Here is a 13,609-nt window from a genome sequence, read left to right as displayed (position 1 = left end):
ACCTCTTTCGGGTCGCATACCATACTACTCAATAACCTAATTCGACCGGACTTCGCAATCTGACGTACGTGTGCAGCGACTAGAGCGAGATGGCATACAAAAACTGCTCCATTCCTTCTCGAGGATCCGACGTCTTCGCCGTATCACTCTGAAGTTCATACCGTGCTACATTTGGACTAACGGACTGTAAACAGCTCCCTCGTCGCCAGCGATCCTCGATAATATCACAATCTACCTATTGACAAGATTCATCGGAACCTCGTATCTGGGTCCACCGATAAGCTTTCCCAACAGCTCAGCTCATCTTCACCTCGAAGAAATGTCGGAACCACCGCTCAGGATGGAAGTGTTCAAGTCCACACCAACGATCAAATACTTTATCGACTTCGACGACGCCCGCGAGGATCTGGAAACTATGAGCGAGGAAGAACGACTCAACCATGAAAAAGCTCTGACAATCTTACAACCGTATACTGCCCTTTCAGAAATACCTAATCTAATTGAGATCTTGTCTGGGTTGGCGTTATCCGATTATACGATTATCCTCCGAGACCAGACTCTGTGGGAGGAATTGAGGTACAGTGCGATGAAAGGACGGACGAAGATCCGTATTTGCGATCGGTCCACTCCGTATAATTCAGAGAATGAGATTCGTTAGCATGCGGATTTGGTGGAACATATTTTGGAGGATGTGAAATGGTTAAGAACGATGAAGCAGGCTGAGAAGGTACATAGGATGAAATTTGGGGTTGTGGTGAAGGAGCTGAAAGATCTTTGGAAGGAGTATGAGCGATGGGAGGCGGGATCACTGTAGAATGGGGATGGAGATCCTGTTGGGAGCGAACGGTAGTTTGGTGGTCTGACGCTGTCTACATCTTCCAACTATGCGCTACATCACATTGATGGGTTTGATTGGTAATTATCCTTTCCTGTAACACAGCCTCAAATCCCGCAGCAACAAGACTAGGAGTGCCCGCAAAAGGCATGCTCGTCGAAAGGCTCAGAATGTATGAAGCTGCAACGCGGAAGATAGCATGAACGCCTCGCAATTGCAATCGAAACAGCGATGTCGGAGAGATCTGCAGTCTTCACCGGGACGAGATCACGAAAACTCGAGCTCTCGAGAGCTTGACTTGTCACTTTCCTTCGTCTTGCGTCTCAGTCAGCTGAGAGGTTTTTCGAAAGGACAGCTCAGACAACGCATTCTCACTGACCGGTGAAAGGATTCGTCTGCACATAGGCTTCTCAGCGGTCTAGAACTTCATTCAGGCCTTCAAATTGGCAAGTGGCACATGTAATGCATTGCTGTACAGTACTGCATGTCTTCGAGTACAGACCAAGGTCAATGATCCGTGTCGTCTCTTTCAAGACAAAGGATTACCATATTGTTGACATCGCTGCATCACTGCCACCGCAGCTTGTTGCGTCCTTTCATCTCAGAAGGTTGAGCGAGTCTCGAACTTTGGCTTACATCATGTAAGTCATTGTATCTATATAAGGAGTACCTGAGGTCGATTTGCCACTCCTACCTCTCTCTTTCGATGAATCATTACTATACCGTTTCACCAGTGGAAACTTCACCGGCACACCTAATTTCCTTTCAATCTAACGATTCACCATGAACGAGACTGCGTTAGAATCCCATAAACTCCCCCTGGACGACTTGCACAAGGGCTACGCGAAGGATTTCTCAGCTGAGGTGGTGATGGAAACGCGGGATATGAGCGATTTCCGCTTTCATGAGATGATGCGGGCTCACGAGATGGGTTTAGCCTTACCAGAGGATAATCGAAATCGCACTATTTTGACTGGTAGTCGTAACCAAGAAATACGAATCTACTCCATCCGGCCTACTTCGTCGACGGCTCCTGCCATGCAGCGCGAGATCGCTTTGTTGAATCGATACATTCAAGGAGACACCGGACATGCTACATCTTCGCAGATATCACTTGAGCATCCGGAAAGCAGCCTTAATCTCGGTAGTGATCAAGATCAAGGAGCTCTTACTCAGCCCAGCTCCAGAAGAGCATTCAAAGACTTCCAACCTGTCCACGGAGCTGAGGCGTCAACATGGTATTCTGATGATCCAGACCGAAATCAAATGAAGATACTACTTGAGGACTCAGGTCGGACGCACAACTTCAATTATCAGTCTAAGAAGGTCAGAACCTTGATATCCACTCCTGACGATGTCCATTGCGATGGCCATTCCAGAGTATGGGAATCGGATTTTCAAGATCGAATTGATGATACGATAACAAGAGCAGCTGTCGACGCGTTGTACGCGGTTCAGGCGAAGGACGATCATACCAGATCGCAGAGTGCTTACTACGGTACGCTACAGCAACCGGATGTCTGGACAACACATCAGGAATTCGATGCGAATCTGATCGATCGTAGATTCGGTGACAAGCACACAATGAAAGTGGACGTCTCGACACAGTATCTGAGACCGTCTCTACCAAGGCATCGAGACGATCAAATTCTCAACATCAGGATGCCAGGTGAAGGGAATTTTGACGGTTTCGAGCACGGTTCAAAGCGAGTGCTCAGAGAGCATGGGAGTGTTGACTTCATGAACCCTTCTCTACCTACGACCGAGCAAACGGTGACACTGAGATGGTCGAGAGTACTTGATCCGCTTGATGACCCATTGGAGTATCCGAAGTATTATTCCGATTACACGAGAGCCAATTCTCGGCTCGCTCAGCAGTTTGACGGAATTGGGCGGGTCGAAGAAGTGGACGCAGAGTGAGTCTGTGACCCTATACTAAGCTGCTATACTGATGCCCCATTCACGTGTTGATGCTGTGACCATGTACTGGCAGCGATGCTGAGAGGAACCGCTACACTGATGAGCCACCGGTAACCTCTCGAAGAACCACTCGTGACGGCGTGCACAATCACGATGACGGAAATGCGAGTGCCACCGACAGTAGCCGAGGCCGTCGACCGACCAGGCATCGTTTGCTCGGCTGGATGAACAGAAGAAACGCGGGAACAGAGAGCAGGTCACCATGAGCTTCACATGGGGACGAAGAAGCTTGCGCATATGTGGGGATGGAGGATTGACCTTACTCATAAATATCCAGAGCCCAGAGAAGAGGGTATGGCGCAGTGATGCGGTAATCTTGTAGATAGAATGCGAAGCGCGGTATCTCCGCGATGCTATACCAGCAAGACACATCCGTTCCTCCTTCATGCTCGGATGCTGCATAGCTTGTCACGTCAACTCTGCTGAATGACAGGCAATGCATTGAAGTGATCTTGTCGCATAATGTGATCAATCAATGCCTCCTCCAATGCGCCTGGAGTCGCCATACCGCACAACGGCTTAATGAGATATCGTTTATACCAATTTAGCGGTTCCCTCCCTCTCTTCTATAGCTTTCATAGTCTTCTCGCTGCATTCCCATAGGTTCTTCATCAGACCGCCGCACTGTTGACTTATCACATCGTCCTCTTGCGCAGCGTGTTTATCTAAACATTGACGATATGCAAATATTTGTTCGGAGCAGGACGATTTCAGTTCGGCGAGGTGCGGGACGCTAGAGTCCGTAACAAGTCCCATGATCATTAGTCTCGTCATTATCTTTCAAGCAAAGTCTAATATGAGTGGGCGCCTTAGCCCCTAAACAAGAGACGAGGAATGGAAGCTGGGATACAACATGGAACGACCGGCTCACCTCGCATCTGCACACGCTGCTAAAGCTTTACCTTCCGGTCTACATATCGTGTTCCAGTCTTCAGCTTGGTTCTTGAGCACACACTGTTATCATCCTAATCAGCCGACTATCGCTTTCACATGCTGGATGTTCTAGAGGTCACACATGCGCACCTCTTGGTATTTGGCCATTTGCTCCGCGCATTCTGCTCAAAACGTCAGCTTCGTGTGCCGTCAAGCGAAGTAGGAGCGGCTGCAGCTTACTCGATGCGACTAAATTATAGGAGAGATCCATGGTATCTTTTCGTCACTTGGTCTGCTGTCTGGCTTTTGCTAAACACCTTACGCCTATATGTCCTGTAGCTGTAGCTTGTCTGGCAAGCAGCTAAGAAAAAGTCGAAAACATTCGATCGGAATAATGACATCAAAACCGAACATTCCGCCGGAAGCAGCTGAAGCGTTGAAGCGGCAGAAAGGCAGTAGTTACGTAAGATGAGCAGGCGACTGACTTTGTTTTGGGTAGAAACAACCAAAAGATAAACAAGTTAAACCCCGCACAAGCATCATCGTTCAACCTTCATCTTCCTCAATCGTATTCTGATTTGACATAGACATTCACATTGCTCCATACCACCAAGCTACCGCTCGCAGCTCGATCGTCCCATTGCACAACAGAGAGACGCACACAAGGATGGACGCCCACGCAAGGGCACGCATGCCCCCACCTCATACTACCCCAAAACCAACTTCTCGCTTCGCCCCCAAAACATCCTCTCACCTGAAGTCACCTCCTCTCACCACCTCCCACAACGGCAACATGCCCCATCATCCCGAAGGTATATCACATGTTCTATCGCCGAAAGAAGGAGGATCTGTGAGGTTGAAGATCAAATCAGCTACCACCCCGGAAGCGAAATCGAGAGTGTTGGTCAAGCCTATCGGTGCCCGTGCGCAGACTCCAAGAAGCAACGACTTACTGCAAACACCCTCAGTCAGACTGGTCAGCAGACCGGTTACTCCTAATCATGAGCCCACACTAGCAGATGATGTTTGGATGTCGGCGGATACTCATGCTCAGCAGACACCGATGATGGATTTTGAGGAGTATGAGGATGAGATGGCGGAGACGGAGGCCGTGTTGGTATCTGTCCGGTGAGTCGATGAAGCGATGAGGTGTTGTTTGGAAGAAGGACTCGTTGAAGGAGCACGTCAGCTTATTTTATCATTGTTTGCTATAAATGACAGAGTGAGACCGCCTAATCCAGTGGAACTTCGCTCGGATGCTGGATGTATTTGGACAATGCCTGAACACGATCAACATTTGCTCAAGTTAGCTAAAGGGACCGAGGGAATGAGAGAGGATAGGGACTGGATATTCGGTATGTACTAATGATCTCTGCGAAGATTGAGACTAATACATGGTTTCTTGCAGACCGTATCCTCCCACCTCAGTCCGATAACAGCAGAGTATACGGAACATCCGCACGGCGACACGTCAAATGTGAGTTGTTCAAACGCCTTGTCACTCAAACTTAATTATCCGCTGAGTGTGTCTACTGTGCAGCTGCAATGGAGGGCTATAACGCTGTCATCTTCGCATACGGACAAACCGCCTCCGGTAAAACCCATACATTATCGGGATCATCGGTGGAACCAGGTATAATCCCCTTATCAATCACCGACCTGTTCTCTCAAATCCGATCAACCCCCGATCGAGAATTCTTACTCCGAGCATCGTACTTGGAGTTGTATAACGAAACAATCATCGATCTGCTCTCGCCTACACCGGGATCGGAATTGCATTTGAGTGAAGGCAAAAAGGGGGTAGTCATAAATGGTCTGACAGAGTGTGCTGTTAGGACAGAAGGGGATGTGAAGAAGCTACTGAAGTCTGGGGAAGATAGGAGGAAAGTGGGAGCGACTGACTGGAATGCCAGATCGTCTAGATCACATTGTGTTTTCCGAATAGTAAGATGACAATCGATCATGGCCCATCAACGATCTCCGTGACTTAGCTGATGGATGGTGACCCCTTTCCCAGACAATCGAATCTCGAGCTAGAAACACAGCGATTGAAGAACTCCCAATCGGAGCCAGAACACCAGGTGGCCGACTCAAGGCTGCCGGTGAGAAAATGACTCGGATCAGTACTCTTTCCATCATCGGTATGTCAGCTATCCCTTCCGCTATGAACCGCTTAGCTGATGCGGGAATGGCTCAGATCTGGCGGGTTCAGAAAAGCATACCTCGTCGAAAGAACGAAACGCAGAGGGCAAACACATCAATCAATCGTCAGCTCGATCTCGCTTTGTGTTCTTGAAAGACAGCTAGCTGATTTTGCTTACTACCAGATTGTTGACCCTCAAATTGGTTATCTCAAAACTCGCCGATCTGGCTTCCAAGCGAAATGTAACGCATGTGCCATATAGAGACAGTAAATTGTGGGTGCCGCTGCCAGCGTTTTCCTCTTGTTATGTGACCGAAGTTGACAGCGGACATATACTGCAGGACTCGATTACTGCAAAACTCCCTGTCTGGTGATGCACTCATCTCGGTGATTTGTACGGTATCGCCATCATCTCTCAATCTGGCGGAATCCATCTCGACTCTAGCCTTTGCGCAAGGCCTTAAGCGGGTAGTCCTGAAAGCGCAAAAGAAGGAAGTGGTTGATCCTCATGCACTAATCCAACAATATCAAAATGAGATTGCCGAGTTGAGGGCTCAGCTAAGAGAGAAGGAGACCGGTGGCAGTAGCTCCAACGAGGTGAGTCATCTGAACGATTGTACGACTCTTACAGGCTGATTGACTTGTTGTGGGTATAGCGGGAAAAGAACGAAGCTATGGAGAAGCGACTGAATGAGCTGAAGTCCATGATCTTGACTTCCGTTACCGTGAACTCACCGAATGCGGATGACAATTCGACAGTGAGCTCATCTCCACCATCTACCGTTGATTTTGTGTAAACCCGCTCTTATCCGGCAGCTGATGCGTTACGCATGGTAATCTTCAGATCATCCCTCCCAGTCCGGCAAAGATGAAATACCCTAAATTGGAGTACGATCGACCTTCGGCCGAATTGCTGGAAGAGTTACATGCTGAACAGCTACATCGTGCGGAGCTGGAGGATGAGGTGGCTCGACTCAAAGCTGAACTGGGAACAAGGCCGATCGAGCCGAATAAGGAGATTGTGAATTTAAGGAATGAAGTAGCTGAACTCAGGCTAATTGCTGGTGCGTTTGCATCAGAAGCGTCCGCATCTCTGCACATGAAGTATGTTTGTAGTACAGTTCAGCTGACAATGAGCGATCTGGTATAGATGATTACGAGAGACATCTTCTTGAGCCATCGAGGAAGGTCCGGGCGGACGTGGAGAAGGAGTTCGGAGAGAAGCTCAAGACGCTCGAGAATCAATTGGACAGCAAAAAGATCTGGGCTAATAGGCTAGATGAGAATGTCCGGTTTATCACGCAGGAGAACAAAGCTCTCGAGATGGTCAGTTCAGTGAACATGTTGTTCAAGTCCGTCGGATGTGGGGATAACTGATACTTATGGTTCTCATTCATTTGCAGCGATGCTTGGAAGCGGAATCAAAAGTCACACAAATAATCGAATTCATAAACTTGGCTCTATCCCCTTCGTCCGGGTCTTTGGATACAGCTTTAATGCCTATAGACGAAGAACGAGAATCCACCCCGACTCCCGCTGGATTACCGACCTTGGTCGTATCCGATGATTTTTCGCCTTCGATGAGCGATCATACGGGTAGATCGACGTTGACACTCTCAGCCTCTCAGATGCGAGCGACGTTCTCGCAGATGGATCTGGCCAGCCTGAACGATAAGTTTGGATCGCTGAGTAGTAGTGTCAATGGCAAAAAGCCGAATGGTCAAGGCAGAGGTTTAGGGATCAGTGGGTGGAATGGGAAGATGTTAAGAGAGGAAAGTAGTTTTGCCTTGGCTGAAGTGGCGGGAGATGGAGACGATGATTTCTGATTAATGGACTGTATGCGAGACGTCCAAATTTCGTATCGTTGATACACGTTCTCTTAATGCTGCTCGTTGATCATGTTCTCATATTGCATTGCTTGTTGTGTACTGTATTCATCAATATTCCATGCATCCCACGGACATTTCTAGCGATACATCAATTCAAGTTATGTTGTGTCATTTTCTGCTTTATATGGATATGGAGGTCAGAATACAGCATTCAATGTAATGATATTGGAAAGCTACAGTACCGTGAAAACTACCTGTTACTCGAGCTGAAGTCGATTGAACACATAGGAATTGGGCAAATGACATGGTATAGAGCATAGACAGTACAGTGCACAGTACAGTACAGTCGCTGCAAAGCTCAATAGGACTCCTCTCTGAATCTACCCATTTCCCTTTTCCAAAGACGACTCAACGCCCAGCGGTACGCTTCGACATTGTATCCTGTTTCATTCAAGTTCGGATACCCGCATTCGGACTCGGCTTTGGCGTTTTCGTGAGAAGGGGAATGTTGTGTCTCTTCCGCACTCATCTCTAAGGGCGAAGCGATGAACCTAGATCGGTAATTGCCTTGGTAATGCGGTGATACCAGACTTGGACTGGCGGTCGAAGTAGAGTCTTTTGAGCTTGGGGATGTGTTTGGATTTTGCAAGTTTGGATTTGATTCTGATTTCGTATTGGGATTCGAATTCGTTTCTGCTTGTGATTCTGAGGCTGGATGCGAATTTGTGTATTCTTGATTCAAGAATTTATAGATGTGATAGAACGTCTCTTCGAATTCGAGGTCATCTTCCTTCATATAACGTACTATCTGACCTAACAGCTTCTTCTGATGTTGGCGTTGCTGTCGTCGATCATCATCTTCTTCTTCATTGTCATTTGTGTTCCATTCCCAGTACGAAGCATCTTTACCTAAATCGTATTCGCCCGTTTTCCACCTTTGTTGTCTCTCGGCGATGTACCGTTCCATCTTGATTACGTCTTTCTCTTCTTCGCTTCGACGGATGTGCGCCGCGATCGATGTGAATGCATCATCGAGTTCTGCCTCATCCATGAGACCAATGTCCACATGCGCCTCATCACTACCTCCGTCACTAGCACAAGCACTAGCACTGGTATCGGTGTTTGATGTTTCCCCACCAAGCATCCCAGGGATACTATCCATTGCTCTTGCTACCTCAGCCAAGTTTGCTTCGCCCTCTGCGGTCCATAACCCTCCAGCTTCATCTTCGCTCTCGTCCCCATGATCGTTGTCGTTGTCGTTGTCGTTGTCGTTGTCGTTGTCGTTGTCGTTGTCGTTGTCGTTGTCGTTGTCGTTGTCGTTGTCGTTGTCGTTGTCGTTGTCGTTGTCGTTGTCGTTGTCGTTGTCGTTGTCGTTGTCGTCGTCGTCGTCGTCCTTGTACTCATTGTCGTCACCATGACTATCACTATCATTCATGTAAATTCCGACCTCGCCGTGATCACCATTCCCTTTGACTTGCATTACACCCTGCCCGATTTCAGGCTGAGGTTGAGGCTGTATCTCGCACTCAAGCGAATTCGCCATCCACACTTCCTCATCCACTTCATCCCCTTCTCCATTGACCTCATCCACATGTGCTTCATTGCAATTCCCAACTAGATTATCGAAAGCCCCTTCGTCCCGATCAAGTCGTCTTTCCCACCTTTTCAGAGCTCTGAACAACACAGTATTGCCCTTAGGTACAGGTTTCGGATTCCACTGCCTCCGCCACACCGGAATATGTGAATGGACACTGAGATCGTCTTCTTGTAATTCTTCTTTTCCCTCAGCCAATGCTTGAGCCACTCTGTACCATACAGCTGAATGATCCAATGTCGAAGGCATCGCTATCGCCCCTTCGTGTTCATCTTCATCTTCATCTTCATCTTCAGTCTGGTTTTTCGGGTAGGAGATAATAGGTGCCAAGAATCGATTGGATCGTGACTCCCGGTAATCGCAGGTATTGATATGGGCGCTGATATTGTTATAGTCATTTACATCGGGCTTGAATTGATTTACAGTTTTGAAATCAGGTATTGCGCATGCGCTAAGGCCCTTGATGTTCGCCTTCACCACCTGGGCGTAGCTTCGGACTGCCCTGCCCCTAGTTAGGTGCTCTGTATCATTCTGGCTGTTGGCGTAGTCTTTGACTATGACTTCGGGACCAGCGGGTCTGGTCCCGGAGTGGGAGTGGGCGAGGTGGTTCATGGGGGTGTACTTCGATGTCATTTCACCGGTCTCGGACAAATTCCGAGATCGAAAAGGAACGGCAATGAGTGGATAACAGAGTTGAGAGGTAGGTGTTGAGGCAGGATGGCGAGAGGGCAAGGTGTCAATGTCAAGGTACAATATCGAAATGAGCTGTGAGTTGTGAGCTATGAGGCTGAGCTTGATATAGTGGTCAAGCGGAGACACTATGATTTGCAGACGACGAGGAGGTGTCTTCGCACCACGATGTACAAGTCTTGAGAAAACCAGAAAGAATACTTATAATTAACGAAACAGCCGATCATCACTCGATACCTAGTAGTCACGGTATTGTACAGTACCCCATGGTCTACAGCCATGACTACGACTACGTATAGGGTTATAAGGTTATAAATTTAGGTTGTGGTGAGCCACAAAAAAGCGAGAGAGTACGAGACAGAGAGTCGGCATCTTGCTTTCCACTGTAAGCCACTCCGTCGCGTCTCGCCTCCGTCGACTGACGACTCTTGTTGTCTTGTCTTACTTGTACCATTTTGCTCGGTGTGGAGAGTAGAGTGGGTCAGATCGTGTATGTACTTTGTACATTGTCACAGCTTACATAATACATGTCAAGCGATATCTGTATCTATGTGACATGAGATGCATGACAAATACACGCCCAGTGCTATTGCCACTGCAAGGTCACTCTGTAAATGATTAGTATGAGTACATGCACTTGAGCCGAAAGGGTGACTCCCATACTCTCGTCACTATTCTTCAACCAAATCGATCACTTAAGTTATATCTTCTTCTGCGAGAGTTCGACTGCCACTTTAAATGCCCCTAATAACGCTGTCAACTGCATCTTCTCGTTTCCTCCCACCGACAATCTATGCCTGGAGAAAAAGCAAGCATATAGATTCCGTCAGCATCGCCCACAACAATCATGTTTACAGTACAGATCCTTTTGCAAGGGGTCTTTTAATCTATTTATCCATCGTGCCGAGGGGAGGGGGAGGGGGGTGGGGGGGATAGATGCAAATGAAAAAGTGATGTTTTGTGACTCATTTGACTCACTCTGTGCTTCCTAAATGATCTAACAGATATATTCGACTTTGTTTCGGTAATTCGACTGTGTCCAGGAAATCATACGCCCCAGCGATGAGATCTTGCAATGCCAATCCCTTCTCAATCTTCAACGAGGTTATCACTAAGCAGTGACAACGGGCACATCATATGTAGCGTCAGCTACCGTGCTTTTCGCATACACGATGGAAGCCCTGTGAAAGTCTCTTTTTGCAAAACAAAAAAGCAGATTGCAGCGAAGTGAAAGCTAATCATGACTCACATGAATAACTCGTACCGAATTCATCCGACATCATACTCTGCACTACACGCTCAATATCTTTAGGATGCGGGTTTCCCGTACAATTATACACGGCGGTTTCGTCTACCGTTTCGTACGCTGCATGACACGCCTGATAACGTATTGTCGATCGATGAGCATGCATAATATATAACGACTTTGAACAGATAACATGCTAGCTCACCTGTAGAACATTCAATGCCCTTCGCATATCACCTCTCGATAATTTCAATAACGCTTCCTTCCCGTCTTCCGTCAAGTTGACCCTACAGAGCCCCACAAAACGCGTCAATTCCATACCTGCACCTACTCCGGATCAATGCAAAGCGGCACAGAAAAACACAGCACTTACCCCTCTTTCTCGACCACTTCATCCACCTTGCGCTGTATCTCCTTCTGCGGCAATGGCGAGAACCTGAATCTCGTACAACGCGACTGGATCGCCGGGGTGATCTTGTTGACGTAATTACACAATATGCAAAATCGGACATTCTTCGTATGTGTCTCGATCACTACCAGATACAGAATGCAGGATTCCAATTAGCACATTATCATGGCATATTGGTGACACAATGTTTGCTATCCGTCATACACATACCTCTTCGCAAAGCCGATTGAGCCGCTTGCGTCATCATATCCGCCTCGTCCAGAATTACCAACTTGAATCCTTTCCTACGTATCCAAAAGTAAGAAAGAAGATTGATCAGCCTTTCCGTTTTTTCCGCTCACGTTTGGCAACCTAACGGTATTGAAAATGGGAGATGGCATCAGGTAATCAGTGCGGTGAGTCTACTCACGAGAACAACACCTTTGTCATGGCGAAATTCTTGATCTGCTCCCTGACCACATCAATCCCTCTATCGTCTGAAGCGTTCAATTCCAGTATATGTTTCTTATACGGTGGACCGTATAAACGTCTTGCCAATGCCAGAACAGTCGATGTCTTTCCGGTACCTGAGATCATATAGGGAGTTGTCAAATGTCAGTCTGTCTTACCTGTACCCGCCCAAGGCAAGGAAGGAAGGATGAGCGGACAGGAAGGAAGGGCGGATACTCACCTGGTGGGCCGTATAAGAGTAAATGAGGTAATCGGCCTGCTTCGATGAATTTCTCGACTACGAGAGTACGAATCAGCACCGTTTCGAGAGTCACATGTCGGATCGGTGCGAGTCGTGGAAAGTAACGCGAGAGCGAAGCAAGTATGGAGATGGATCGAATGAGAAGACTTCGAGAGGATACTCACTCGTACTGGTTATATCCTGATGCGAAACCACCTCGTCCAATGTGTTAGGCCTATACTTTTCCACCCTATTCAGATAACCCATGTAATCAGGTTGAAGTCAGCTTAATCTATTGCATCTCACTCGTCTTATCACATCTTGTCTCGGTCCGTCTCATTCCTCCTCTCGAAGACACAGCCCCTGCTTCTCCTCATACACACTTTCATACCCTATACTTTGCATACATCCACACAGGAACCTAATTCAATGACTTACCAAGGCAAACCCTCTCTTTCATTCAGAGCCTTGATCTCAGCATCACTCAAAATCTTCGTATCTCCATCCCCATCTGCAGCTCCATTGGCTTTTGCTTTTCCTTTAGCGTTAGCCATGAGAGATGCCATCGCGTTGGCAGGTTTGGAGGTCCCGTTGCCGTTGCTGGTGGCCGAGGAGGGTTCAGGAGCAGGGGTGTCTATGTCTATATCCATTGGTTCGGACATTGTGGTTGATCGTATAAGTATTTGGGTATTTGGATGCGTATCCTTGGACAGTCGGATGTTGAGAGGTAGCGTGAAGCAGTGGGCGCTGGAAATTCGAGTTTGCGATTCCTTCTTCTGTTGAGATATCACTGGAAAGAGAAAGAGTCGTTGATGAGGACTTGATTCACCTGCAAGGAAGACAGGCTGTCGTGTTGTGTAACGGTGAAAGTGAAAATGAACATGCACATGAACATGAACATGACGATGAAAACACGATCGATCACATCAAGACGCGTCTCAACGTCGACTCTGAACTCTGAGAATTAGGCACCAGACAAATGGCCAAGTGGCACTCCTAACTTTGGCTATCACCTGTACCACTGAGCATCACTAATGACAATCACACCAGACCAAGCAAGCAGTTTGCTATCGGTCAAAGTGATATGCTCATAAAACGAACAAGGTGGGTACGTACGAGTACATCCCAAAGCATGAATCAGTGGCTCTCTCATCTCCCTTCGTCGCATTCATCTCATGAATTATTGTCATATTCATTTCATCAATGTTTATTCGTAAGATCATCATCATCTTCATGTCTACAGTCTAAGGTACTATACAAATCACTGTATACCAATTACATATATCATATATCATATCTCATATTTAATATACTGACCAAGTATACGTATTCATAATCAT

The 13,609-nt window shown here is 47.4% G+C and overlaps 6 protein-coding genes across 6 annotated transcripts; 3 read left to right on the top strand and 3 right to left on the bottom strand.

The window, feature by feature from the left end:
- Positions 1-319: 319 nt before the first annotated feature.
- I303_105585 (uncharacterized protein) lies at positions 320-658 on the top strand (the record flags this gene model as incomplete). The annotated part of the gene is made up of 1 exon (XM_018408266.1): positions 320-658. One exon carries the CDS (start codon positions 320-322, stop codon positions 656-658), a length of 339 nt encoding a protein of 112 aa, XP_018261957.1.
- Positions 659-1,618: 960 nt separating this feature from the next.
- Positions 1,619-2,755, top strand: I303_105584 (uncharacterized protein; the record flags this gene model as incomplete). Its single annotated transcript, XM_018408267.1, has 1 exon — positions 1,619-2,755. One exon carries the CDS (start codon positions 1,619-1,621, stop codon positions 2,753-2,755), a length of 1,137 nt encoding a protein of 378 aa, XP_018261958.1.
- Positions 2,756-3,349: 594 nt separating this feature from the next.
- On the bottom strand, positions 3,350-3,959 carry I303_105583 (uncharacterized protein; the record flags this gene model as incomplete). Its single annotated transcript, XM_018408268.1, has 4 exons — positions 3,350-3,548; positions 3,687-3,769; positions 3,839-3,870; positions 3,929-3,959. 4 exons carry the CDS (start codon positions 3,957-3,959, stop codon positions 3,350-3,352), a joined length of 345 nt encoding a protein of 114 aa, XP_018261959.1.
- Positions 3,960-4,355: 396 nt separating this feature from the next.
- On the top strand, positions 4,356-7,657 carry I303_105582 (uncharacterized protein; the record flags this gene model as incomplete). Its single annotated transcript, XM_018408269.1, has 12 exons — positions 4,356-4,816; positions 4,910-5,043; positions 5,097-5,165; positions 5,229-5,632; positions 5,706-5,829; positions 5,886-5,955; positions 6,016-6,105; positions 6,173-6,428; positions 6,488-6,589; positions 6,676-6,895; positions 6,982-7,157; positions 7,235-7,657. The coding sequence occupies 12 exons, from the start codon at positions 4,356-4,358 to the stop codon at positions 7,655-7,657; spliced, it is 2,529 nt and encodes an 842-aa protein (XP_018261960.1).
- Positions 7,658-8,018: 361 nt separating this feature from the next.
- On the bottom strand, positions 8,019-9,887 carry I303_105581 (uncharacterized protein; the record flags this gene model as incomplete). Its single annotated transcript, XM_065969194.1, has 1 exon — positions 8,019-9,887. One exon carries the CDS (start codon positions 9,885-9,887, stop codon positions 8,019-8,021), a length of 1,869 nt encoding a protein of 622 aa, XP_065825266.1.
- A 757-nt stretch (positions 9,888-10,644) lies between these two features.
- I303_105580 (uncharacterized protein) lies at positions 10,645-12,931 on the bottom strand (the record flags this gene model as incomplete). The annotated part of the gene is made up of 10 exons (XM_018408271.2): positions 10,645-10,741; positions 10,923-11,055; positions 11,194-11,323; positions 11,396-11,477; positions 11,564-11,723; positions 11,810-11,883; positions 12,009-12,165; positions 12,270-12,326; positions 12,455-12,519; positions 12,708-12,931. 10 exons carry the CDS (start codon positions 12,929-12,931, stop codon positions 10,645-10,647), a joined length of 1,179 nt encoding a protein of 392 aa, XP_018261962.2.
- Between the last annotated feature and the right edge of the window lie 678 nt (positions 12,932-13,609).

This window comes from Kwoniella dejecticola, chromosome 6 (genome assembly GCF_000512565.2).
Source record: "Kwoniella dejecticola CBS 10117 chromosome 6, complete sequence".
NCBI lineage: Eukaryota > Fungi > Basidiomycota > Tremellomycetes > Tremellales > Cryptococcaceae > Kwoniella > Kwoniella dejecticola.
This window is presented reverse-complemented; position numbering and strand designations above follow the sequence as displayed.